At 46.8% G+C, this 26,085-nt stretch overlaps 1 protein-coding gene across 1 annotated transcript; it reads left to right on the top strand.

Annotated features, from left to right (window-relative positions):
• The first annotated feature begins 348 nt into the window (after positions 1-348).
• LOC136285650 (cystathionine beta-synthase-like protein) lies at positions 349-25,319 on the top strand. The gene is made up of 17 exons (XM_066177090.1): positions 349-444; positions 6,177-6,307; positions 7,057-7,268; positions 7,499-7,605; positions 8,400-8,534; positions 11,602-11,681; positions 12,126-12,260; positions 12,776-12,845; positions 14,445-14,536; positions 15,348-15,473; positions 16,237-16,321; positions 16,505-16,610; positions 17,350-17,424; positions 18,140-18,274; positions 19,214-19,322; positions 21,859-21,943; positions 23,236-25,319. The coding sequence occupies exons 2-17, from the start codon at positions 6,266-6,268 to the stop codon at positions 23,343-23,345; spliced, it is 1,704 nt and encodes a 567-aa protein (XP_066033187.1). The 5' UTR covers positions 349-444; positions 6,177-6,265; the 3' UTR covers positions 23,346-25,319.
• The last annotated feature ends 766 nt before the right edge of the window (positions 25,320-26,085 follow it).

The following is a 26,085-nucleotide window of genomic DNA, read 5'->3' on the forward strand; positions in this document are numbered from 1 at the left end:
ACTGGACAGAGTCTCTGGAGGCCCTGTGGATAAACCCTGGGTGTTTCCCTCAGGGATCTCGCCGGACATCCCCGGACATCCCCGGACATCGTCGGACGCCGTCGGACACCGTCGGACATCCCCGGGCGCTCCGACCCCGCGGTCGCGCACCGCGCTCCCATTGGCTGGCTCGGAGTCGCCAACGCCCCCGCGCTAACCAATCAGCGCTCGCCCTGCCGCTCCCGCCCCCCCGGTGTGGCGGGGCGGGGCCAGGGCGGGGCGCGCGGGGGGCGGGGCCGGCGACTCGCGGGCTCCTCTTAAACTCCCGCGCATCCTGCGCACCTTCATCCTCCTCCTCCTCCTCATCATCATCCTCATCGTCATCCTCCTCACCCTCCCTCCTCACAGTCACCATCCCCACCATCCCACAGCGGCCGTGTCCTGGGCGGCGTCCGGATCGCGCGGGTGAGGTGGCGGCCGTAGCGGAGGGTTGGGCGGGCGCCGCCGCATCCCGGTGGCCGCAGGTTGCATCATCCGCGGGAGCGGGATGTGGGGGGGAGAGGGCTGCGGCCGGCCGTGCCCCACATCCCAGCGGGGACGGAGGATGGAGGGCTCCGGATCGCCCACAGAGGCTGTGGAGTCTCCCTGGGTAAAGATATTCCAGAACCGTCTGGACGCGGTCCCGTGCCATGTGCTGCGAGATGGCTCCGCCTGCGCAGGGAGCTTGGACCAGATGCCGCGCTGTGATCCCTTCCAAGCTGAGCACATTTCCACACTGCTGGACTTCTGCTTTGGTTTTGTGATGCCGGGAAGGGGCAGCTGCGGGTGAGGCGAGCCCCGGGGCCGCCGCCGGGCGTTGCTGCCTGTGCTGCGGATGCCCGGGACGGGCCGGAGGATGCCCGGGAGCGCCTCCTCTGAGCCCGCAGCAGAGATGGGCTCTCTGCTTTTCGTGCAGGTTCACAAGATGACTTTGTGCCGTTTGGGTTTCCCTCGGGGTTCGGCACCGCCTCTCCAGCTGGTCTTGGCTCGTTGCCCATTGTTCTCCTCGTGGGTGCCATGAGGTTCTCCTGCAAGGCTTTTTTGGCAAGTCTGGCTGATGCACTGCACCGTGAAGCTTATTTTTTACGTTTGGTTCCATATATTATCCCTCCCCAACTGAGAGGAATCTGAACTTGACTACGACCTGAGGGAGCTGTTCAGTAGCAGCGTTAACAATGCTCCCGGTGTCTTGAACCAACCACAACTTGAAAGACGAGGGATTCTTCTGATCGAGTATCTCGTCTGCTGTGTACCTCTGTAATCCTAACGCCTTAGACCGCGGAGGGTTTGGAGTGCTGGGCCCCGTTCCAGCAGAGTTGCTCGCCCTGTTTACCCTTGCCAGGAGTCTGTTTGCCCATCTGAGGCACGGGAGCTCCGTGTCCTGCAACGCCTGCGCCGTGGGAAGGCGGAAAAACACAGAGCAGGGAGGCAGGTGAAACGTGGGGATCTTCTGTGAGGGAGAAAAGGTGTTTCCTGGGAAACTGGGACCTGCCCAGAACCTGGTGTTTGTTTGTCTTCTGTAGTTAGATCACCACTGATGAAGTGTGGTTTAGGTGCCAGTTCAGGCCCAGTACTGGGGCATTTGCACTCGGCATCCTCTTCCATACTAGCTGGTGGCTCTTGGTATCCTGCCATGCCCTCTGTGAGTGATTTACCCAGCTTTGCTGAAGGCAGAGCGTGCTGCTAACGAGGGTGCTGGCAGCCAGGGTCACGAGTGACCCCCGTCCTGGAGCGTGCAGGCCCAGGGACATCACTGAGCTGGCGCTGGCAGCAGGGCAGGGCTGCCTGCCAGGGGGCTGGCATGGGCTGGCCTCTGGCCACTGTCCTGCATGTGAGCACAGGAGCCGGGCACACAGCAGCACCCGGCTCCTGGGGATCCTGCTCAGAGCTCCACAGGTGCAGCCACAGTGCTGGCAGCTGGTCTTTCCCACAAAAGACACGTCAGCCGAAAAGCTGCCTTCCTGCCCAGCCCTCTGCCAGCCTTTACCACAGGTCCCTGGGCTGACAGAAGTTGTGGAGCCTTGCAGGAGGCACCACAATGCTGGGGAAGGGGTGCTGGGCTTCTGCCTGTCTTGCAGACCTGGTCAAAAGCTGAGAGCAGCTCCCTCTTTTTTGTCATGCTGGGCAATTTGTTTAATGTCTGAGCCTCTTTCACTTTGCCTGGAATCCTCCTCTCGCTGTGCTTGGCGAGCTGGGCAGATCAAGGGCACTGCTGCAGTGCTGGATCATCTCTGTGGGCTAAGGAGGGGGAAAGAGAAGCAGGGAAAGAAATACTGAAAGCTTCTGACTGCAACAGGTGAAAACACAGATAAAGCATTCTTCAGTCTTTTCTCGGATGCTGCTGTGCTCCTGAAGACATCAGTCTTCACTCAGAAGAGTCCAGACAGGGTTGGAGTGAACTGAGGAAATGGAGCTGTCACACACCTGTGTGAGGGCTGCAGGCACAGCTTCCGTTCTGTGGGGGCACAGCAAACTGAACAGTCCCCTGTTCTCCCTGGCTGATCTCCAGAATAACAATTGACTCAGCAGGGGAAGTTGCTTTGCTGCCGGGGTTTAATCTTTGCAATGTTACAGAGGTGAGGGCATTAAAGAACTGCCCCTTTCCTTTCAGAAAGTTATGAGTGTGCCAATCTGGCTTTTTTAAAGGTGGTCATCGAGAGAACGTGCTTGTGCTCACCTGCTCTGTAGGAGAAAATGGAAATAAGACTTTGGATTCTTGGAGGATCACTGCCTAGAGCCAGGTGTTAATTCATTCCCCTGTTACTTCAGGTCACTTTTATCTCCTGACACAGGAGGGATGGCTGCTCCTGAGGAGGTAGCAAGGACACCACACTCACAGAAAAACCACAGCAGCAAAACAACCCAGATGTTTGACTTTCTCCTTAATCTGTTACAGCTGTGGTGTTTCCAAAGGCTGGATGGGTACTGCTGTGTCTGGTTGTCTACAAAGATCCTGCAGCCCTGTGAGACCCTTGGATGCTCAGGCTGAGCAGAGCAACAGTTCTGCAGTGGTTTATTTGTACCTGCTTAACATAATCGAGTTTCCCTTTCTCAGGCTGCAGCATAATGGAATTGTGTGTCTCCTCCCTCCCTGAGCAGTCACCCCTGGGGCCATCTCCCTCTGATTCAACTCCTACACCTGCCTTTTACCCAGCTTCATCTGTGCTCCAGGCCAGACTCCAGTTCATTTGGTTGCTGCACACAGGATGTTTAAACAGTGCAGTACATTAGTGCTGATATCACAGGGAAACTGTAGCTCCTGACTCATCTGTGCAGAGAGTTCAGCTCAGGCTGCTCGGGGATTCATTTCACTCCCTGGCCTTCAGTCTTGTTCTCTAGGAGCTGAGAAATAATTTAGGTCTTGGGTTCCCCGTGGGGAGGGATCCAGGGCTGTGAGCCTTGCCCTTGAGACTTTCTGGATCTCCTACCTCTGAGTCCCACTCCCCTTCATGACTTAGGTTTAAGTGGCTTTGTAAAGCATCTTTCTGACTAATTTTTTTTTTCCTTGTGTGATCTGCAGATATAATGGCAGGAGCCAGTCAGGCTTTTCTAGTTAGACTCTATCTACACCCCCAATTAGTTTTGGGAATGTTCCCCTTTAAAGGAAAATTAAATTCACGCTGACAGAAGTTGTTTGTTTTTTTTTTTTCCTCCTAAAAATGGGCAGCTCTTTCTGCAGCTTATCTCCCTTGGCCTCTGCTGAGCAGTGTTCAGCTGCAGCTACAGAAGCAGAGTTGCCGTCCTCCTGTCCTGCCTCCCCAGAGAAAAAGTCTATTAAAAAAAAAAAAAAGGCTATTCAAAAAAAAAAATAAAGCTATTTTGGGTCTGCAGGGAGGATCAGGGTGAGGGTTTGGATGTCCTGGACCACCTCTGCCCCCCGTTTTGCTGAGGCTGTGTCACCTAAGGGCTGTAAGCAATTAATTATGTTGCTTAAGGTCAATATTTGGTGACGAGATTTTTGTTGGCACTGCTTGTGTTTAGCTTTTTGTCCCTCTCCTAATTTTTGTTCACAGTTGAAGCTTTGATCAAAGATCAAGTATTGCCATTATAAAAATATGAGAGAATCTCACGGCTTATTTGAGGGCAATAAACACAGCTTCTTCTCAGTTTCTGTTGTTCAAGAAGTAATGGGAGTTGCTGTTGATAAATTATTATTTCTTTTTGCCTTACAATAAAGGAAATGAGATGCTATTGCCTTGCCCACTCCAGAGGGAATCCTCCAAAAGGCAGCTTTTTGAGAGCCACATTAATCTGTTTCCTGCCATCAGTACAAAGAACAAATACTGTAAACTTCTTAATTTTCTTTTTTAATGCAATGAATTTCTTCCTCTTTCATCTCAGTTTTTGGACACTCTTGAAAGACACTGAGAGCTGGTGTTTTAAAGCTTTTAAAGGTTTTGTGCACCTATTTTATGATAACCTGGAAGCAGAACAAAATTCGCAGCTTCCTGTCTCTATAAGCCCTTGCTGCTTTTCTCCTGCATTTTGAAATGGTTTGATCCTTTGGCAGCAGGGCCCCCTTTGTAGCTGGACTTTGTCAATATTGTCAGTGTTACCAGTGGCAGAGGCAGTTGCTGTCTGTGTCCAGTGTTTCATGCCAGCTCTCTGAGGGAGCATGTGCCTCATAGGAAACCTTGAAACTCCTCCAGTATTTTTCCTTTACCAAAAAAAAAAAAATCCCACTGATACTCTGGGCTGTGAACCAGAGTGTCCTAGAAAGAGAAATGAGGGCTGGGTTTTGCTCTGGAATTGGAACTAAGCTGATTTCTGGGACCAAAGACAGGTTGGTGTTAGATTTTGTGTATTTATGGGATCTTTGCTTTTTTTAGACTGGTGTCTCTACTTGTAACCCTGGTCAGGAGTCTATGACAGGTTATAGTCCTTCTTGGCTCTTGGGCATGTATTAACCTGATGAAATAGAATTGTATCATTTTGGCAGCATGGAAATCCTTATATCTTGAAGGAAAATTATTTCAAATCTCAGTCTGGAAAGTTGATCTTTTCAGGGGGTTTGGTTTTTTCGGTTTTTTTTTTTTTGTTGTTGGGGTTTTTTTGAGGGTTTTTTGGGTGGTTTTTGTTTTATTTTGTTTTTGTTTGTTTGGGTTTTTTTTTGTTTTGTTTTGGTGGGTTTTTTTGGTTTTTTGGGTTTTTTTTCCTAGAGGAGAGCAGTTAAAATGCTTTAGGCATTTTCTTCAAACCAGCAGGAAGGGCACTGGTGTGCCTGAGGCAGCAGCAGTGGTTAGTGGCCCGTGTTAACTTGCAGGATCAAATACTAAAGGTCACTGATGCTGTGCTCCAGATTTTTTTTTTTCCACTTTTCTCACCAAACCATCAACTCTGTGAGATCTTAAATATGTGTATTGTGTGCATCTGTCAGGAGGAGGATGAGGCCAGGGACTCTTTCCAGCACAACTCAGTAATGGAAAGAGCTGAACCTTGCTGCAAAACAGTGATGAAGAAAACAAATATTAGGGGGAAAAACCCCCTCATGCTTTCCAAGATTTCAGGCAGATTTTTGTCTATAGGAGACAGCCAGGCTCTGTGAACAATTGGTGGGAGAAATGAATTTACTATTTTGTATTTACTAATTTCTGGAGCAAAAAGCTGCTAGAAGCATGAGCTGTTTGCTGTGTGTGTTGTTTGCAGGATCACTGTGGCTGTGCATGCAACTCTTATTAATTCTGGGTAGGAACTTGTGAGATTTTGCTGTCTTGGAGGGTGGAGAGACCTCTGTTCCTGGATAAAGCCTTTTCCAAAGTTGGGTACAGGGTCTTTTGGGGACAGCACCATGAAACCCTTTCACCCTTTGTGTCTCCTGCCTGTATTTCCTGTGAACTGAAGTATTTCCTATTACTTTGTGTGGTTTTCAAGCTCCTGGAGTTGCAGAAGGTCCAATAAAAGATGTTTTGTGCTTACTTTCTAGCTCTGAGCTGTGGAGGACAGGACAGAGGGACAGGGGGGTACAGGGTGAGGGGACCCTCCATCAATCTTGCACAATACCTCTGCTGCATGATTTATTTTTAATCCTGTTTATAGAAGTCATCCTCACTTGGTTTTGCAGCTTCTTTTTTTTTCTCTGTGAAAAAGATGTGTGTGTTTTGCCCCTGTGAGAGTTTCCTGATTGTTCTTTTTTTTCTTCTAACTTGTATGTTCTGCAGCTTTGAAGAGGATTCCAGTCTTGTGACCCACAGCAGTCGTTCTCCTGAAGAAAATCCAGTTTTCTGTGCCAACACCCTCACCAAAAACCATGGAGAAGTTTGTGTCAGAAAGGCCTGTTCCTGTGTCTAAGGTACTCACAGATCTTTGGGAAATACTGTTTGCCCATCTTTCCATCACCAGGATTTGGGAGAGCCCTGTCTTCATCCAGGGAGATTTCTAGGTTGTTTTGCTGAAATTCTCTGGAGGCAAGGGATTAAGAAATAAAAATAAATAAAATAAACTGAAGGGATTAATGTTGGGAGAACTGGAGTCAAAGTGCAGGCTGAACAAGGGGAGATACTTCCAGTTTTATCAGCAGCTCTTGGGCTGGAGAACTTTTCAGGGAAGGGTCAAGACCAAGAGGTTTCAAGGGCTCTGAGCTGCTGTGGAGGAAGGTGCTGTTGTAACCTTTCTGGAAGAGTTCCCTGTGACCACCAGCAGCAATGCAGAGTCTTCTGGCACAGTTTTCTAATTACCCACCAAGCAGTCTTACTGTATTCCAGTCTGCTTGGAATGGGGAGGTTTTATTTCAGAGGGCTTTTGGTGTGGGAGGTGTGTCTCCCATGAGAATAGTTCTGGGGTTTTTTTGTGTCTGTGGAGGCTTGTTAGAGTGAGCACATGTGTGTTTGAATTATCTTGGTGTAGAGCACTGTGGTGAGCTTTTGCTCCCAAACTGGCAGGGCAAGATTCTCATGTTGGTGATAAGGATTTGGCAAATCCAGATGATCCTGAAACACTTCCCCATCCTCACTGTACTATGGAAACATCAACTTCTTTCTTTTTTTTTTTTTTTTTTTTTTTTTTTTTTTTTTTTTGTCTTTTCCTTCTCCCTCCCCCAAGAATGAAATCCCTACTCTTCCTTCCCAGAAGAAGCCAGATACAAACTCGTGCCCTCATGCACCTGCCAAATATTCTGTCTCTGGTGGGCTGGACACTGAGAACTGCAAGGCTAACGAGAAGGAAAGGCAGTGGATCCGCCCTGACACACCCAGCAAATGCACCTGGAAGCTTGGGAAACCCCCCTCTGCCTCCCCCCACCATCATGCCACCGTGTAAGTGTTATTTGCTGGTTTTCAGCAGGAATCCAGCTCTGATTAATCCATGTTTTTGGATCAAGGGCTCAATGTTGTGGATTTGTATCCAATGGATATTCCTTTGAACTAAAGTAACCAGCCTGGAAAAGGAGAAGGAGAAAGCTGGTTGAAATAAAAAGCAGTAGGTGCTGTGTGGTTGTTGTGTGACCCTCCTGTGAATACACTGACTTTGTTTGTGATTGTTGCAGGCCAGAGCCTCCGAAGATCCTGCCGAACATCCTGAATAAAGTCGGCAACACGCCTTTGGTGCGGATCAACAAGATTGGGAAGCACTTTGGGCTCAAGTGTGAACTCTGTGAGTTGCTGCAGGCACAGAACAAATTAACAAACACTGTTTCAGAAACTTGGGTAGTTCGGGTCAGTAGTGTCATATAACCTGGCCACAGGAGTGCAGGTAGTTGGCAGGAAATGGTGAGGAAAAATTCCTGGTTTTCCTTGGCAGATTTTCTGGTTTTTAGGATTTGGTAATCTAAAACATTTTTTCAGTTTGTCCTTCCTGAGGACAATTCCTGCAGCTTTTCCATTTCTGCAGAAAACGCAAAAATGTTTTTCGTAGAAAATAATTTTTTAAAATCTGAAGAAGTTGCGTGGAGCTTTTGACTGCTCCTCCTACTCAGAGTATTCATCAGTGTGTGCGAAGTGCAGCTCTGCTGTTATCACTCAAGATCACTGAAAATGATTAGAGGGGTGAAACTGTCAGTGAATGGGTTTTTTTTGTTTGTGTGTTTGGGTATAACCATATAACCATACTGTAGATATTAGGAAGTGAATGTATTTTTTTGTTTGGTTGGGTTTTTAAACCCAGCCATACTGTAGATATTAGGAAGCTCTGATCAGAGTCCTGGAAGGTGGTGAGGGCATTAATGCTGCGAATACTGGAGTGAAAGTGCAGGCTGAGCATGGGGAGAAACTTCATTTTGATCAGAACTTGTTTTGGCTGGAGGACCAGGAAAGGGGCAAGACCAGGTTTTAAGGCCAGATTGAATGGGGCTTGGAGCAACCTGTTGTGGTGGAAGGTGTCCCAGGACAGGGAGTAAAGTTGGATGAGCTTTGAGATCCCTCCCAGCCCTGCTGGTTGTGTGTTTGCAGTGGCCAAGTGTGAGTATTTCAACGCCGGGGGCAGCGTGAAGGACCGCATCAGCCTCAGGATGGTGGAGGATGCAGAGAGGGCTGGGCTCCTCAAGCCTGGGGACACCATCATTGAGCCAACCTCTGGGAACACAGGTAGGGGACTGTGTGATGGCTTTGGCTTCTCTTCTTCCCTGCCAAGGTTGGGATGGATAACACGGGAAGTGAAGATGTCGAGTTCGGACTTGGAATGTTTATTGTATCTCATCTGTTTACAGTGTTTACAGGCTCATGAGCCATGAGTTTAACTAGCAAGTGAGAGAAATGAGGTGAAATGGAGTGCTTCTAACTGTTACCAAGGTTATTTAAGCAATAAGTACCCAATACCAAGGTGACACCCATATTATTTATATTTCTGACCCAACAATGACCACCCAAGGCCTACAGTGCAGACTTTTTCCACCCAATTACAGAAAACCACCCAAATCCGTGAAGAAAAAAGAAGGACAAAGACAACACCCAAAATCCTCCATCTTGACTCATATGTATTACTATACACTAAAACCCCAAATTCTAAATTTCTAGGATTCCAACATGGATGGAGAGACTGAGGGAGGCCTGGGGGAAGTGCTGTGGTGGTTTCCCTGGAAAAGGCAGGTTTGAGATGGGCAGCCTGTGCAAGGAAGAAAGGGAATCTCTTCCTGGTGGTGCAGGGAGCAGTGCCTCTTCCATCTCACACAAGGAACAATTCTGCAGTGTCTTGTGCTGGCCAGAGCAGATAGGAGTGATTTCTGCTAAATTGCAGAGCCCCTTTTCTCTAAAAGAAAAGAAGTGCTAGGCCAGACTCACAAGAGTCCCTAGGAATTCAAGTCTGACTGAAATCATTGTGGGAAAAAGTACCCATAAGACTGGTGTGGATCTGGATCTTCCCCTTCTTTCTGTTGGGGAAGTCCCATGGTCCCTCTGCCAGGTTTGAGGAAGAGCCCTTTCCATGCTGATGCAGCTGAGATGGGAGATGAGCTGCATCCCTACAGCACTGCCTGGCAGAGCCCCTGCATGCCTGGGTTGCCAGCAGATCCAGCCTGGGTCCAGATTTCCTCCTTGGAGGGCTGGAGGAAGGAACAGTCCCCTTAAGTCAGGGGCCAGGGCAGAGCATCTGATGATCTGAGTAGTCTGGAGTTAACTCTGGGCTCCTGTGTCAAAGCTGTAATTGTGTTAAGCTGCTCTCCTCATGGAGAGTCAAACACACCTGGAATTATTTCTATTTAAGTGTATTATGTATTTTATATTTGACTCAAGTCCCCTTGAGTCAAACATGAAATACATAATACAGTTAAATAGAAACAGTTAAATATCTAATACACTGCCTCCTGTGAGGAGGTTCATGGGGTGAGCTACAAGCTTCCCTTCCTGCCTGATGTGTTCAGGAGAGGTGTCTGGCCCTGTTCCTAAACTCTTCTCAGGACTTCCACCCACTGCTGCTCTCTGACAGACACAGAGCAGGCAGATCTTTATTCTGACGTTACTGGAGGGGCTGGGGGGATGAGCTGATCTCTGACCAGCTCCCCAGCCTGCAGCAGGCAACTGGGAAGTCACATCTCTCGCGGTTTGCTCAGCAGCTGCCCTGGGGGGCGGGGATCAGGAGATTCTGGGGGCATTCCAGGGCAGCTGAAGCCTTTGTGAGTGTGGCTGTACCTCCTGCCTCAACAGTGGCATGGAGTGGAAAATATCCTTGTGTGTTGCACTCCTCCAGTATCCAAGGTCCTGCCGCCATGACATCCCTCTCTCTGGGTCAGTACCTGATAAATGATTCTCCTTGCCACAGAATCCAAAAAGGCAGAACTGAAGGAGATACAGGGCAATTACTTCAGAAAGCTGTTTTGTTGTTTGTTCCTTTGTTTTTTGGTGTTTTTTTGGTTTGGTTTTTTTTTTTTTTGTCTCATAAGAGCAAAGACCAGGGCACACAGTAACCTGAGAGAATTGATTTTTGCTCTCTACAACTCAGAGCTACTGAGTATGTTGAATGTGAGAGCTAACGTGTTATATTTTTATCCTCTCTGCATCCCAGTTCTCCCTCAGCCAAAGTCCTGTTTTGATGTTTGCTGCATTTCCAGGTCAGTAGCAGAAAGTACAAAGTATAAGAGTTCAGGTCTCAAAATCCTTTCCTCATCACAGGCCATAAAGAAGATCTGGATGACTTCTCTTCAGCCTTTGGCCTTCTTGAGGCTGCTGCTGTCTTATTTATTTGTGTATTTGGGCATCCGTATTTATCTATAATATACTGAGAAAACTTTCCCTTCCCAATATGTTGAACATTGCTTGAGTTGTTTGAGGTGTGAGTTATGCTTCTCTTACAGGAACAGTTAAAGATTTTCAGGGTGGGTTTTTTTTTTTTCTCCCCTATGCAAATCCACACAAAAGCAGAGCCAGCTTTGAACAAGCAAATTTCTGTGTAGGGTGAACTGCGTGTGTTGGTCCTGTGCTGGTGCCCGGAGGAGCAGGGGAGCTGCAGCCTGACCTCTCACACCCCTCAGCCAACCTGATCAGCTCAGCCTGGCCAGCAGAGGTGACCTGATAGCAGGTGTCAGCTTCTCTGCCACAAGGACAGCACATCTGAGCTCAGCTCTTCAGGTGCAGGCAGTGACCAGGCAGGAGCCAGGCTGGGGGCAGAGGTTTTCAGAGTAGAAATAAGATGTCTGTCTCCAACAGCAGGGTGCTTCACTGTAGTAGCAAGCTGACACAGTGTATTAGAAACTCAATCACCAACAGCATCTAAATAATTTTTTTTTGGACAGGACTTAGTTTCAGCACATTGCAAATAGGGATTTATGCAGAAGTGAGTCAATAGAGGCTCTACGGACCTTTTGGCAGAATCAAAGTGATTCCTCTAGTCTCCTCCAGCTTAAAGCACATTCCTTTCCCAAACTACTTCTGGAAAGATGGAGTGGGTGAGACAGGAGGGAGGTGATGTGCATGTGGTAAAGTGAGCAGTTTGCACATGTCAAGTTTCCCCACCCTTGGCTAAACTTTCTCTGGGCTGTGAACCTCAAACAAGTATCAGCCTCCGTAAACCCAACGGGCAGAAACTCCATCTTGCCACCTCTCTAGAGACACTCCATCCAAGCCTCTGCTGAGAATCTGATGAAAGCCAGGGCGTGGCAGTGTGGGTTTTGTGCTTTGGTGCCGCTCACTGAGTGCTCTGCCTGCCTTTGCTTGCTTGCAGGGATCGGGCTGGCGCTGGCGGCGGCAGTGAAGGGTTACCGCTGCATCATCGTCATGCCAGAGAAAATGAGCATGGAGAAGGTCAGAGCTGCCTCTGTTTACAAGGATTTAAAGATAAACATGTTTGCACTCGCAGAGTTCCTGCTGCAGATGAGTGCTGGGGCTTCAGCACCAAAGGTGCAGGCACTTGGCCAGGGAAAACTCTGCTGAGGCGCTGTTGGCAGTGCCCAGAGAAATCCAGGCTGGCTAGCCATGGATAGAAAATGTCTCTAAGACCCATCCCCACAGCACTGCCACTTTGAAAACTCCCATAATTGTTTTAAAACCTCAGGATAACCTGAGGTTTGCCTGGCACACTGAAGTGGTTACCTGTGCCCAGGTTACCTGTCCCTTGCTTCAGCAGAGGGTGAAGGAAGACGGTGCTGAAGCTTTGGATGTTCTGCAAATATTCTGGCCTGGGGCTTGAGTGTGAAGGGAGCCTCTTGAGGGTGTTTTGGGGCTTTTAACCACCTTTATTTGCTGCAGGTGGATGTCCTGAGAGCTCTGGGTGCTGAAATTGTGAGGACACCAACTACAGCCAGATTTGATTCTCCTGAATCTCACGTGGGAGTGGCCTGGAGACTGAAGAATGAAATTCCCAATGCACACATCCTGGACCAGGTGAGAGCCAAGGTGTCAGAGGTGCAGGTGTAGCATGGAGGAGGCTCTGTAGTGTTCTGGGGTTGTCTGTTCAACACTCTTCATGTGTCTCTGGAGGAGAAAATTCCCCAAATCTGCAGCTGGAGCTGAGCAGTCACCACGTTGTAGGAAAGGAAGTTTTTACAGTCACTAGAGAGCAGCAATGAGCTGGTGTTTGCCAGAACTACAACACTTACGATATTTCCACTGAGTTGGCAATCCTGTGATAAAGAATGGACACAGGGATCATGTTTCTAAGAGTGCTGTCTCACAGACAGGACTGATTTTGGCATGAGAGGGTGCTGGCACCTTAGGACTGCCCTTAAATTAGGTCACTTAGGAGGCCTAGTTCCCAATAATACACAATGAAACATTCTGCAGAGAGTATCTTTAGGTGCTGTGGGGCTTGGGGATTGTCTGAAATATTTTTGAACTCCCTCAAAATGTGATTTTTGTATTTCTGATCTGTTTTATGGCTGATGTGTGTTTCACTCTAGTACCGCAATGCCAGCAACCCCCTGACACACTACGACACCACGGCTGAGGAGATCCTGCAGCAGTGTGATGGTAGGTCTGCTCTGCTGCCAAAGCCCTCCTAAGAGCCCCTGGCAGTGCCCTGTTCTTATGTCCTTGGAGAATGAGACCGCAGATGAGAAAAGCATGGATTTTGATGAAGCAAACTCCATTCATGTACTGTGTGTCACTGGAGAGTTACCTTATTCCAGTAGTCAGAGCAATGATTTTTTTTTTTCCATTAAAGTAAAATTCTTTGTTTTTTAGACTTCTCTGCCTGTGAGCAGGTGGAGAAAGCAGTGGTGTTTAAGTTACCTTAAAAAAACCAAAAAATTCATAGGTGGACTGGTGTGGAATAGGGTCACAAATTCAGATCACAAATACACAATACACAAATACACACTTGGATCACAAATACAGAAATAGGTGTTGTAACATTCCCAGAGCAAATACTCCAATACACTGGAAGCATTTTCACTTAGGAGTCCTCAGGAGCACAAAGTGCTCTGTGTCACAGCTGTCGCCAGCAGGACCCTCTGGTTCTGCAGGGCTCTCTTCAGTGTTGGCTTTGGGCAGCTGAGCAGCAGAAGGGGCTGAGCTGTGGCAGCAGAGCTTCAGCTGGGCTCATTCCTCGGCTCAGGGGTTGGTTTGAGAGCTGTTGGAGACATTCCCTGTGATGCTGCAGCCACGTGGGCATTTCCACAGGGGACAGAAGGAAGTCATAAGGTTCCAGACCTGCCTTATTAAACAGTGCAACTTCTGATTGGACTCTCTGATAAGAAAATCAGCAACTAAATCCATTCACATTAAGGTGAAGACCAGGTGAAAGGTTCTCTTCCTTCCTCAAGCTCTAGCTGTTCAGAGGATTTGGCTTGTCTTTCTGTGACAAACTTTGAGTTAGAGTGAGTACACTTTACAAGCTGCCATGCCCCAAACTTGGAGTCCAGATGAGTTCCAGATTTAGGATTCTTGTTTCTATTTACTTCCCCTTGCAGCCCAGACACTGTTCAGTTACCCCTGCTTGGTGGGGTGTTATTCTTTTGGCTGGTGTGTGAATTGGTGACCTTCTAAAAATCCATTTATGTTTTTTTAATTAACAAAGCTGTCTTGTGGATGCACCAGAGAAGCTGTAGGTGGTGACACAGGGATGAACTATCATACCCACACTCACTCTGACTGCTAGTGGCCAAAACAGTCTTTTTCACATGAAAATGAGGGGGTAGTTGTGTTAACATTTCTCTCCAGGGATGCCTATCCCATGCTCTTGGCACTCACTCAGTTAATTAACAAACATAATGGGCTGCTCAGTTTAACTTAGAGAATGAATTATCTGTATCAGCAAATACAATAAGAGGAAAACGGCAGCTGTCAGCTCTGTGGGCCACCTCCAGCTGTGTCCAAAGTGCCACAGATTGGTGCCTTGCCAGGCCTCTGGGTGGACATTTCAAAACCCTTGTTGGAGAAAATGATGATTGAGCAGTGCAGTTTCAAGGCAGGTCTGAAAGCAGCTCCTGGGCGGCAGAGAGCCCTACCCTGCCCTTTTCAGCCACTTTGTACATTTTTGTTGAAGAACGTTCATCTTTAGGTGTAAGTGAGCTTTTGATCCATCGTTCTTTTGGAGATTTCAGACTTCTCTCCCACACCCTTAAACAGGAAAGGTGGACATGGTGGTGGCCACAGCTGGCACAGGAGGTACCATCACTGGCATCTCCAGGAAGCTGAAGGAGAAGTGTCCAGGGTGCAAAGTAAGTGACAAGCCCACTGCTTTTCTCTTTAGTGTCTCCTCAAACTGCTCCCCTTGGCACATGCGCTCCCTGTAAGCCTGCCCTGGGTCTCTGTGGGAAGCTCTTGGGTGTTCTCAGTTAAAAGGTGGTTCAGGCTGCAGAGAGGGTATCAGAGTGTCTGAAATCATCGTGCTCTGGTCCCACTGGTGACCAGAGTTCAGGTTTGGCTCAGCAGATGAACACTGACCCTCAGATCCCTCCATGGGGTGCCTGGGATTCTCTGGTGTGTGCTCTGCAGCCTTGAGTTTCCTCCCTGGCTGTGCCTTCCTCAGCCGCTCTGGAGTTGCTGAGGTTATTCCCAGTGGGATTGTCTCTGCACACACCAGCCTGTGTGTTTTCCAGTGTGATGTGTTAGTTTTCCTCACAGAACTTGGGATCCTGCTTCAATCATGAGAATTTTCCTACACAAGGCAGAGAGTGGTACAGAAAATAAAACTGATCTGCTTGCACTTGGCACATAATGAGTTGTCTGTAATGATGCCTGGCACGTGAATGAGGACAACCTTGTCTCAGGGAATCCCTGTTTCCTCTTCCATGTAGAACAAGTGGTGCCATCAGTGTCCACAGCCTGAGGAGGTGGGATGGGTTTCCAAGGGGACTATGAGCAGCAAAGCGTTTTGCTCCCAGGGGAGGTGAATGTTGCCAGGAGGAAATGAACCGGGGAGCAGGTTGGCTTCGTGACACCAGCAGCTGTGACAAGGCCACTGCTCACAGGGGCTGTGTTCCCCAAAGCTTTGTGCCTCAGTGGCCTGAGAGCAAACTGCTTCTCCAGATTATAGGTGTGGACCCCGAAGGCTCCATCCTTGCTGAACCAGAAGAGCTGAACAAGACTGACAAGACAATGTATGAAGTGGAAGGAATTGGATATGATTTTGTCCCCACAGTGTTGGATAGATCTGTAAGTCACACTGCTTGCTTTACTGTCCTTTACCCTCTGCTGGGATGCAGGACTGAGATTAAAGACAGAGGAAACCTTGGGGAAGTATTTATTTGAGCTGAAATGGAAAGGCTAACAGACAGAATAATTCCTGTTCTTTCCATCAGCATGAAGCCTTGAAAGGCTTCTGAACTGGCCACATTAATTTTACAGTGCCAGGTCAAAATGCTGCGAGTAGCTAACATCTTCCTACAACACACACTTGTTTTTATGCTTACAAAAAAAACAACAACAAAACACACACAAAAAAACCCAATAATGAAACACACACAATAAAAATAAAACTGACTCACAACAAAGAACACCAACTTACCAATTAAAAAAACCCAACAAAACAAAAATCAACAAAATCAAACCTTCCAAAAAAAACCCAACAAACAAAAATCAAAACTTCCTGCAGAGCATCCCAGCCCCTCCTGGACAAAGTGGTGTGACTGTGTCCCTGGGAAACCCTCCAAGAGGGGAGGAAGCTGGTCCTGTTTGAGGCTGACTCACAGCAGCCTGCTCTCACAGAAAGGTTCCAATAAGGAGCCTTTTGTGCTGATGTGATCATCTTACCTTGGCAAAAAAACCCCACTTGGCATTTGGAGGAGGATGGAAATCCCGGGCTCAGTAGGGCGGCTGTTCCCTCAAAGAGCTGGGGCTGAATTCATGCTGGTTGTGCAGTTCCCCTGTCCCTCCTCATTTAAACAGAGCCTTGTTTCTGTCTCCTGGCCCTCCCCAGGCAGTGGACCAGTGGTACAAGAGCAATGATGAGGAGTCATTTGCCTTGGCACGGATGATGATCCGCGAGGAGGGGCTGCTGTGTGGTAAGAGCAGGCGGGATCCTCTGCCTTTCTCTGAGTGGTCTGCGGGGGGCTGAAGCCTTGTGCAGATCACAGAGACCTCCTTCCACTTCAGACCTTGTCTTCCTCACTCTCTGGGCTCCTCTCTCCTTTCTCCTCCTCTCTTTTGATGGCCTTCATCTCGTGGTTTGCTGTGTGTCCTGGCAGGTGGCAGCTCGGGCAGTGCCATGTCTGTGGCTGTGAAGGCAGCCAAGGAGCTGAAGGAGGGTCAGCGCTGTGTTGTCATCTGCCCTGACTCCATCAGGAACTACATGTAAGGAGGTTTTCTCTCTGAGAGAGGGGTGAGGGACTCCCTCAGACCTTGTAACACCCAGTTATCCCGGCAAGGAATGTCTTTGGGGCACAAGTTCTGAGCTGTCTAAAAGGGGTCTGGCATGGAGCAGGGAGGATCTTTTCCCCTCTAAAGCTGAGCTGTGATTTCAGTAGATAATCATCACTGGTTAGCATTTTTCACAACAAAGGCCTTGCATTCACTGTACTATTTGCGGGGGATCACTGGTTATCCCATTCCTGGGTGGGTTCCTGTGCCCACAGCAGGATCCAGCAGTCCTGGAGCAGCAGCAGCCACACTCAGGGGGAGTTTGCAGGTGAAGTGTCAGGGCTTTGAGCTGTGCTGAGAAGTTTTTCTCCAATCACATTGAAACATACCCCAAAACGTGCTATTTTTAGCTGAGTTTCCTGACCCATGTTGAATCCAGCTCAATATTAGACAAACAGAAGCTGCAGACAAGACACATCTCCATTCCAGGCTGTGTCTCCATGATACTGCAAGGGGCTGATGCCACTGAAACTTTGCTTCCTGTGGGATTCCTTTTTCTCCCCCTGAGTATTTCTTCTCCATGTCCCTGGCTGCTAAGCTTGGATGGCAAATGATGGTCTATTTCCAATTGCACTGTAGCTGTTGGTGACAGTGAGCTGTGAACAGTTGCCTCGGTTTGCTGTCAGATGTTCAACCCCTGCTAATAAGCTTTTCACTTCCTGGGGTTCTGCAGGTCCAAGTTCTTGAGTGACAAATGGATGATTCAGAAAGGGTTCATGAAAGAAGAAGACCTTGGCAACAAACCTTGGTAAGCCTGTCAGATCCGTTTGGATTTCCATCAGGCTATTCAATCGAGTTTATGGCAGTTGCTAATTTAAAGCTCCTTTCAATTTACACTTCTCCTTTGATTTAGCTGATCTTCCATGTTATTGTCTTGATGTGTAATTGCAGCTATTAATCAAATCTGCTTTAATTAGTTGACATCCTTCCTTGAGTTGTATGGCAGCAGAAGAAAATTTTGTACTTAATTATTGGGTTTTTTTAGTGAAAAGCATTATATCTGGTATTTAAAAAAGGGAGTATGCAAAGAATTGTTCCAAAATCAGAGTTCTTGAGTGCAAAGCACTGCAAGTCTACATAAGTAGAAGGGAATCTTCCCTAAATTGTTGCCTATAATGACTGTAAATACAGATAGGTCTTTGAGAAGGGGCACAAAATTTTCAGTGTGAGAGACAAATAATAAAACTGGGGAGATTAGTGCTCTCTACTGACTATCTGCAACCACAGAAAGCAGATGAAATGAGAAAAAGGAGTTTGATTTTCAAGCCTTCTCACATTTCAGTGACTTTCTGATATTGGGAATAGCACCTGGGAGCCCTGAAGCTTTATTGACTCTGGCTGCATCCTGACTCTTCCTTGCAGCCTTTTGTCGTTATGGTGCTGCTGGAGGCCACTGTACATGAAGGACTGGTTCTGTGTTCTCCATAAGACTTCCATGGGTTTGTTTTTCATTCCATCCCCAGGTGGTGGAACATCAGTATTCAGGAACTGAGCCTCTCTGCCCCCCTGACTGTGCTCCCAACTGTTACCTGTGCAAAGACTGTGGAGATTCTCCGGGAGAAGGGATTCGACCAGGTACCAGTTGTTGATGAATCTGGGTATGTCCACATATATCACTCTTCATCCATATGTATCACTTCCCTCACCAGGTCCTCAGGGATGGCTTTTAAATGCTTGCTGGAAATACAATGTCTTCTCACTCATCCTTTTTCATTTATTAACACAGTTCAGAAATGTTGCCTTGAACACACCAGTGCTGAACTTTGTGTTTTTGTACCAGGATTGTCCTGCCCTTCACATGATTCTAATCATTATTATGATATACTTACTCCTTGTGTCTCTGCAGGATAATTTAATTTCTTTTAATAATACCAGTTTAACTTTAAAAAAAAAAGCAAAAATTCCTATTTAAAACAACCAACCCTAAATGTGCCTACCTTTATCAGAGTTTTCAGTTTCTTCAGCACACTGTGTTATAGTGCAGTGCTGCAGGGATCCCTATAAATCAGGGTGTCCCGAGCAAGCTGGAATATGCCTTGTCACCCTGCAGATCTCCTGCAGATAGGCTGAGTATTGAAGAGTTGCTCAGTTGTCCTGGCCTGAGGGATGAATTGTTGTAGGTCCTCCCAGGGAGAAGGGAAATGAACAAAGCTGGGGTGAGCTTGTCTCTGCCTGTCACACCTTTTAAAAGAACAGATGAGATTGTGAAAAAAATGAAGTAGTTTGTGCTTTCCAAAAGCTCTCTGAGATTTTAGGTAGCTCTCTCCAGTTGCAAGGAGCAGAGATGAAAAGGTCCGGGTGCTCAGAAGGACCCGCAGCACCTGCTGCCTTGTGTGTGAGTCTCCAGAACTTCTGAGGACTGCACTCTGTCTCCTGCAGACACACAGAATCCAAGTATACCATTGATAATGCTGCATTATTACCGTGAAGTAGCTGAACTGACTCCTCCAGGCTGGCTGAGAGTGGATGCTTTTTTCTTCAGGAGCACCTGAGGCTTTTGTGTGTTGTTTATCCCTGTCTTGTCTCTCCTTCCCCAGGGTGATTCTGGGCATGGTTACCCTGGGTAACATGCTTTCCTCACTGCTTGCTGGAAAAGTCAAGCCTTCTGATGAAGTCAGGAAAGTAATCTACAAGCAATTTCAACAGGTAGGCAGGTATATTCTGCAGCTTCTGGTTCTCTGATTGCAAGTATTAGAGTAGGTGTGCTAACACTGCACAGGCTGGCTGAGGTTTACCTGGGACCATGCCAGCAGCTGTTATTGAGCACAGAATTTGCTTTTAAAAACATGGAAAGCTTGACTTAGTTTTGACCAGGATTTAAGTTCCAGCACTGTCCCAAAGTGATGTGCTGTGTTCTGGAAGTGTGTTTAATGCTTCTGTTTCAACCTGTGAGCCACAACAAGGGTGCTGGTTCTTTATGGACAAATGTAAATGTATTTTCTCTTCCCCAGACAGATAATCCAGCATCATGGGGAAATGTGGTGCGTAACACAACTGCTCAGTTCATGTTCTCCCTCACTGGGACACCTCAAGAGGTTCTGGGGCTGGTGGTGTGTGATGGTTTCTGTGGCTGCTCTGGTGTTGGCTGCATCAGCCAATTCTCTGCACTTCTGAGTTTGTGGCTCCTTCCATGGGCAGCTCGAAGGCTTTTTCAGTAAAGAACAGCTTAACCATTTCTTTTCCCTTTATTTCTGATGTTTTCTTGGTGGAGGTTGGAAGGGGAGTGACACAAGTTGTGGTCCTGCTGACTGTTAACTGAAAACGGTTATTTTCCATTCGAATTGATGGGTTGATGGAGAAACGTGGTGGAATGCACATAACCTCAGAAGCATTGTGGATTTTGCTTCTCTTACCACTTTAGTCAAGCTGATTTGGCTTGTCTATGAGTGAAACTGGTAAAATGAATCATCTGTGTCACCAAAATCACTTCTGATATCCTACATGGGATCCCACAGCCTGCATCAAATAAGAGGCTTAGCCTGTAAATCAGGGCAAAGGTAAATTTGGAAAGATGGATCTTTTGGCTTTTTTAGGTTGTTCAGAGAGGTTGTGGATTTCCCATCCCTGGAAGTGTTCAAGGCCAGTCAGATGGGGCTCTGAGCAACCTGGGATAGTGGAAGATGCCCATGGCAAGGGGTTGGAACTGGATGATCCTTAAGGTCCTTTCTGCCCCAAACCTTTCTGTTATTTTAGAGCATGGGCAGCCTGATTTGGTAGCATCACTACAATTATTTCATGATAATCTCTTAGAAGGGAAGGAGAATGGTTAGAGCTTTTTTTTTTGAGAGTCCCTGGTACAATTGTGCTCTGGAGATTTGAAACACCAGTCACAGGATAATTTGCCAACCCAAACAAGTACTAGTGGAGGGAGGAGCCATCCTTGTGGAGTCAGATGTTAGTTCCAGTGGTTTGGGTTCCCAGTCATATGTAGTGCAGTTCTCACTGCCTAGTGACATAGTAAGCTTAAAAACAAGCCTAAATGGGGGGAAATCTGTGGGCAAAATGTTTAAGAAGCTTGAAGGAGCAGTAGTGAGACAAGTGAAAACTTCCTGAGGGCTCTGTTAAATTTCCACTGGGATCTCTAGGCATGTGTATGCCTTCATGGTTGTCCCAGTGCTGCCAAGGGGCTGCTTGTCCTGGTTATCTGTAGGCTGTCCAGTCCCTGAAAACACATTTGGGACTGATGGGTGACTCCATGTGGCAGCAGATCCAGATTTCCCACCTCCTTCCTTTCCTGGACGCAGGTTTAAGGATTGGTTCATCAGTCTGGGCTGGTCCCTTAAACATAGGCTGATGGGAATCCTCTGACTCCTAGGATGGAGACAGAGCTCTGTGTTCCAGTGCAGCCCAACTGTTCATGCTGGGGCATTTATTTCTCACAGAGAGGCTTTTTGAACCTGCAGTGCAAGACTCTTCTTTGCTGTGAGTTCCTTTAATAAAAGTATGTCAGATGGTGGGTGCTGGGGAGAGTCACCTGGTTAATGGAGTTCTGGCTGCTGCTTCATCTGTTAACTCATGTTTGAAGAGTTTTAGGCTTTTTTAAAAATTATTGCAACAGGTGATGCTGAAGTGTTTTGGAAATATCTGTATTTTTTCAGAGTTAACATGAGGTGCTTTCTTGTTCAGTCTTAGCAAAGTTGAACTTCACCAAAAAAAGTGAATTATTAAATTTCAGTTCTTGATTTGCACCCGAATCCAGTGTTAGCTGAGCAATCTTTCACCCTTGGTTTTGTTTTTGGTTTGTTTGTTTGGGCTTTTCTGCCTTTGCAGATCCTATTCATTTCCACAATGATTTGCAATGAAGATTCATTCACTTTTTCAGTCTTTCTGGAGTAAAATCACCAAATATAAAGACTTTCATGGTAACTTCTTTTGTTGAGACACACAGAACACTTGACCTTCTTTGATTATTAGCATTTTTCAGCTCTTCATTATATCCATTATGTTTACAGAACCAGAAGGAATAACTTCATGTGGTGCTTTGTTTCTTTTTGAAATTAGAAACAAAGAAAACTGGTCTTTTAAGTTGGCCTTGATTCGTTGGTGTTTTCTAGTGCTTCAGGTGGGAGCAGTACACAAATGCTGATGTACTGATTTTAGTTCTGTACAAAGTGTATGGGAATTATTGGCTACTAAACATAGGAAGGACTGTTCTACTCAAGTTTTGTAACTCTCTCCTCAGATTAACCTGAAAGACAACTTGGGGAAACTCTCTCACATCCTGGAAATAGACCACTTTGCTCTGGTGGTTCATGAACAAATTCAATGTGAGTACAAAGTACCACACCTTGTGAGAGCAAATTTTTGGGTGGTAACAAGAAGGGAGTGTGAATGTGTAAAGTGAGCTCTGAAGAAGGAAAATCCTCATTTCTGTGTCTAACTTTGTGCTACTAAGCCTAATTTCCATGCCTGGAAGTGTTCAAGGCCAGGCTGGACGGGGCTTGGAGCAACCTGGTTTAGTGGAAGGTGTGGCAGGGGTGGAACAAGATGGTTTTAAGGTCCCTTCCAACCCAAACCATTCTAGGGTTAGTAAGACTAAATAAATCTTCAAATCTGGGCTGTATCACTCTATATGTGAATAATGTTTTGTCCTGTTTAATCTTCCTAATAGCAGACAACTTTGCAAAGTTACAGACACTGAGAAATGAGAGTCAAAACAATATTAAGTCATGCCAGATAAATTTATCTTTAGCTTCTCAATTACAATTGGAAGAAGAAAAGCCATCAAATTTGGGGTTGTTCCTGATAATCTCCATAAGGATGTGCTCTTGGCTCTGAGCTGTCCATTTACAAACCTGGAATCTCACCGGAAGCTTGCAGTGAAACAGAGATTGAGTAAACAAAAAGCCCAGGACAGTCCAGCTGACTGAAAAAAACCTGAGTATAACAGTAGACTAAACATTTCAGTACAGGCAGACTTCAGGAAAAGTAATTTAGAAAATTGGTAGAGGGCCATGAGAGGTTTTGTGGCCACTTGGTTCCCAGGTCAAGGCTTAGGCTCACAATGAGAAAATCACTTGAACCTGTGCTCTCAGTGCAGCAAAGATTAAATGGTAAGTACATATTTTTGGATATAAATGGGGTGTTGTGGATTTTACACTGATTCTGTATTTGACAGGGATGCAGGAAGATGGTTGTGTCACATTTCCTCCTCAAAATATGGTTCCATTGGGCCATTCAAGTGGCCCCTGGTCCCAATGGGGTAATTCCACTTGCAGCCATTTCAAGTAATTAATGTTTGAGGAAAATACACTTTATAACAAGAGGGCCTGGTTTGAATTTTTGTGTCAAGAAAAACAAATCCAGCAGATCCTCATCATTCCTTCCACAAAGGTTCAGTGTCCCTTTTGATGAGGAGCTTTTCTGAGCTGACAATCCCTGTCACCTGCTCTGTGACTCTTGGCCAAGGTGCCTTTTGTGTTCCCCCTCTGTGTGGATCACCAAACAGCTCCAGGCTCATGGAGCTGGGATGGCTCAACCCCCAGTTCTACAAAAACCAAGCAGGAGGGGGTGTGTTTGTGCCTCCTGGAGCCAGAACTCCCTTTTTTTTCCTGTGCAGATCACACGGATGGCTCCTCCAGCAAGAGGCAGATGGTGTTTGGCATCGTGACAGCCATCGACCTCCTCAACTTTGTGACTGCGCGGGAGCGGGAGAGGAAATCCAACTAAAGCCAGGCAGCAACGAGGAGCCTCTTCAACATTTTGCAAAGAATCAGGTTTATGTCTTAAACAGAATGTGTTTTTTTTTCTCTTTCTTTGGGTTTTTTTTTTCCCTTTTCTTTATTTTTTTTTTTAATTCTGAAAATACGCAGTTATCTATCCTGGTGTCAGCTATCCAGCCAATGTGTATTGCCCAGCTTCTGGGATTTGTTTCTTAATCAGGTTAAGCAATATTTCTTATCAAGACAATTTATTTTTTTACCTATATATATATATATATCTATATATGTATGTGTGTGTGTAAAAAATATTGCCTAAATTAACCAGTTTGTTCCTTACTTGTTATGGCTAAAGGCTGGCTTTCCAAAATGTTGTTTCAGAATGATAAAATGTGTAGAAATAAAGAGTTGCTGAAGCAGAGGCCCAAGAGAGCTCTGGAAAGTTCTGGGTTGTTTTTTTTTTTCCCTCATTTGAGGGTGTTCAATAGTAATTGAAATGTTCTAAAGGGTGATTAATGTTAAGGGTAGATGATACTGCTGCTAGATTTTGGCATTACTTTGAATATTTACTTTACTGGCTATTATCTGATGTTTTTCTCCCATTTTCCATCTGACCTTCGCTGACAGCAGCAGGGAGGGAGGTGCTTGAGTAGCTGAGGTTTGTCCTTTTCCCTTGTAAAATCTCCATGTCCTGACCTGGCTGAATTCAGCTAGAAATATGAAAATGGTAGAAGGAGGTTCCCAAAGCTGCCTTTCAGAGCAGCACAAGAGAGGAGTCAAAGGTGGGCCAGCAAATTAGTCAGTTATAAAGAAGTGTAAAGTGCATTAATCCCTGTAGTGCCATGAAAACTGGCAGTATTGTGGACTGAGACATAGGGGGTGGTTAGAAATGGTGGGGAACAAGGGGTGGGAGTCGAAAGCATTCCAGGTAAGCCAAAGGATCCAAAGAAATTCACCTGCTCCCCTGGGGTTTGCTAAGAGCAGGAGCTGTCTCCTGTTCTGCACTGGCACAGGGAGGAAAAGGCCTTTGTTATTCACAGCAGCAACTTGGTGAGACCAGAAGAATTGGGTAAATAAATGGAGTTGCTGCACAACTGAAAAAACTTTCCAGAGCTCTTCCCCTTGGTAGGGATGAAGGCAGCAAAGAGAAGGGGACAGAGAATCCAGCAGGGCTGAAGTTCCTCTGCCAAAACTTGTAAATGTGATGCTTTTTGCTTGTCTGAGAACCTCATTGCTGGCTCGTCCTGGTTAGTTGTGGTAGGGCTGATTAGAGCTGGGCTTACCTTTGTTTCAAATGCTCTGAAGATCAAGAAAGACACTGCAGTTTGTTCAGTCTCTTACCTGAAGTTGAAGGCCAGAGCCTGAACAGAACTGTATTTTTTTTTATAAAGTGAGTGCCTGCATCTTCTGTTTACCTTTGCTGCTTATGCAAGCGCTGACTAAACCTGAAAACTATTTTGCACATGGATATTTTTATCAACAATTAATGCTGTATTTGTTTATCACTGTAAGAGATTATCAGTCCTAATGTTGGCTCTGCATAAAATACTTTTTATTTTCTCACCTGAAGACAGCTATTCATTAAAATCTGTACAATATTTTGCAAGCAGTTACCAGGCAATAGCTTAAAGTTCATTTTCACGTTGTCATGTCCAATGTTATTTCCCATTTCTTGTACAAGCTGTGGTTGGCTCCAGAACTCTGGCTAGCAGGGGCTCCTCTAAGCAGCCGGACCAAGCTCATTTCTGAAAACTTCTGCTTGCTGCTATAAATCTCACACAAGGCTCACTGTCAGAAGTTCCCTGACATTGCCCCCATCATCCAACAGCTTTTCTTACCGTGTATTGTCAACTAAGGGAAAGGAAAGACTTCTTAAGCTTCAAGGAGCTGGGAAAAATCAACACTACGAGCTGTATTTATTGCACAGATGTTCACAAAAAATGTACAATACAGAGAGTTCAATAAAAGCTGTTTGATTGCAGAATGGCTCTGGGTTGTTGTTTTTTAAATGCCACTTCAAGCTTGTAAGTGTGTTAGACTGGAAGAAATTTGTGCAGAAGACCCCAGGCTGTCAGTGTGAGAGGCCTGTGAGGCTCTGCAGTTCTTTCCGTGTCTCCAGAGCAAGGCCAGTCCTGCCAGCACGAACTCCTTGTTCTCAGGCTGGGTGTTCAGGAGCCTCCCCAAACACACACACAGTGCTTTGTCCTCGGCTTCATCTCCTCACCCCTGATCCAGCAGCAGGGGGGGACTTCATCTTGCACATCCTTCCCTTGTGACACCTGAAATGCTGCTGCTGCTGCTGCTGGCAGCAGGTGCAGATCCCCACTTTCCCTTTTGGCAGCCCCCTCAGAGAAGGGAAAAGGGATCCTGGTGTCCCAGCCTGAGGGGCACAAGGCCCAGCATCGCTCCCGTGCATGGAGGGGCCATTCCAGCAAAAGGCCAAAGGCTGCCCGAGCACGGAGAGCTGCAGGAAGCGTGAGGGATCAAGTTCCACCTTCCAGCAGGCTGAGCACGGAGCTGGACAGGTTAAGAAACACCCTGGAGAGGAGCAGCAGGCTCTAAACCAGCCCTGTGCTTTCAGCCACAGCGGCCACGGGGAGGTCGGGGCTCCTCAGCACCTGGTTTAGCAGCAGGTCCCGGGCTGGAGCTGAGGGCAGGGCACTGCCCAAACTTAATTTTTGCCAAGACCTTCTGACAGCTGAGTCACAGCCCTTTGGGACCTGGCTGTCTCCAGCTGTGGAGCTGCCCCT

This window comes from Chamaea fasciata, unplaced genomic scaffold (genome assembly GCF_029207755.1).
Source record: "Chamaea fasciata isolate MVZ Bird 193981 ecotype frontalis unplaced genomic scaffold, bChaFas1.0.hap1 SCAF_2, whole genome shotgun sequence".
Taxonomy (NCBI): domain Eukaryota; kingdom Metazoa; phylum Chordata; class Aves; order Passeriformes; family Sylviidae; genus Chamaea; species Chamaea fasciata.

Bases quoted from the DNA above. Each gene is read 5' to 3' on its own strand.
- LOC136285650 (XM_066177090.1), top strand. From the start codon at position 6,266: ATGGAGAAGTTTGTGTCAGAAAGGCCTGTTCCTGTGTCTAAG. The intron at 7,269-7,498 runs GTAAGTGTTATT...TGATTGTTGCAG, and splicing joins CCCCACCATCATGCCACCGT to GCCAGAGCCTCCGAAGATCC. The intron at 11,682-12,125 runs GTCAGAGCTGCC...TATTTGCTGCAG, and splicing joins AGAAAATGAGCATGGAGAAG to GTGGATGTCCTGAGAGCTCT.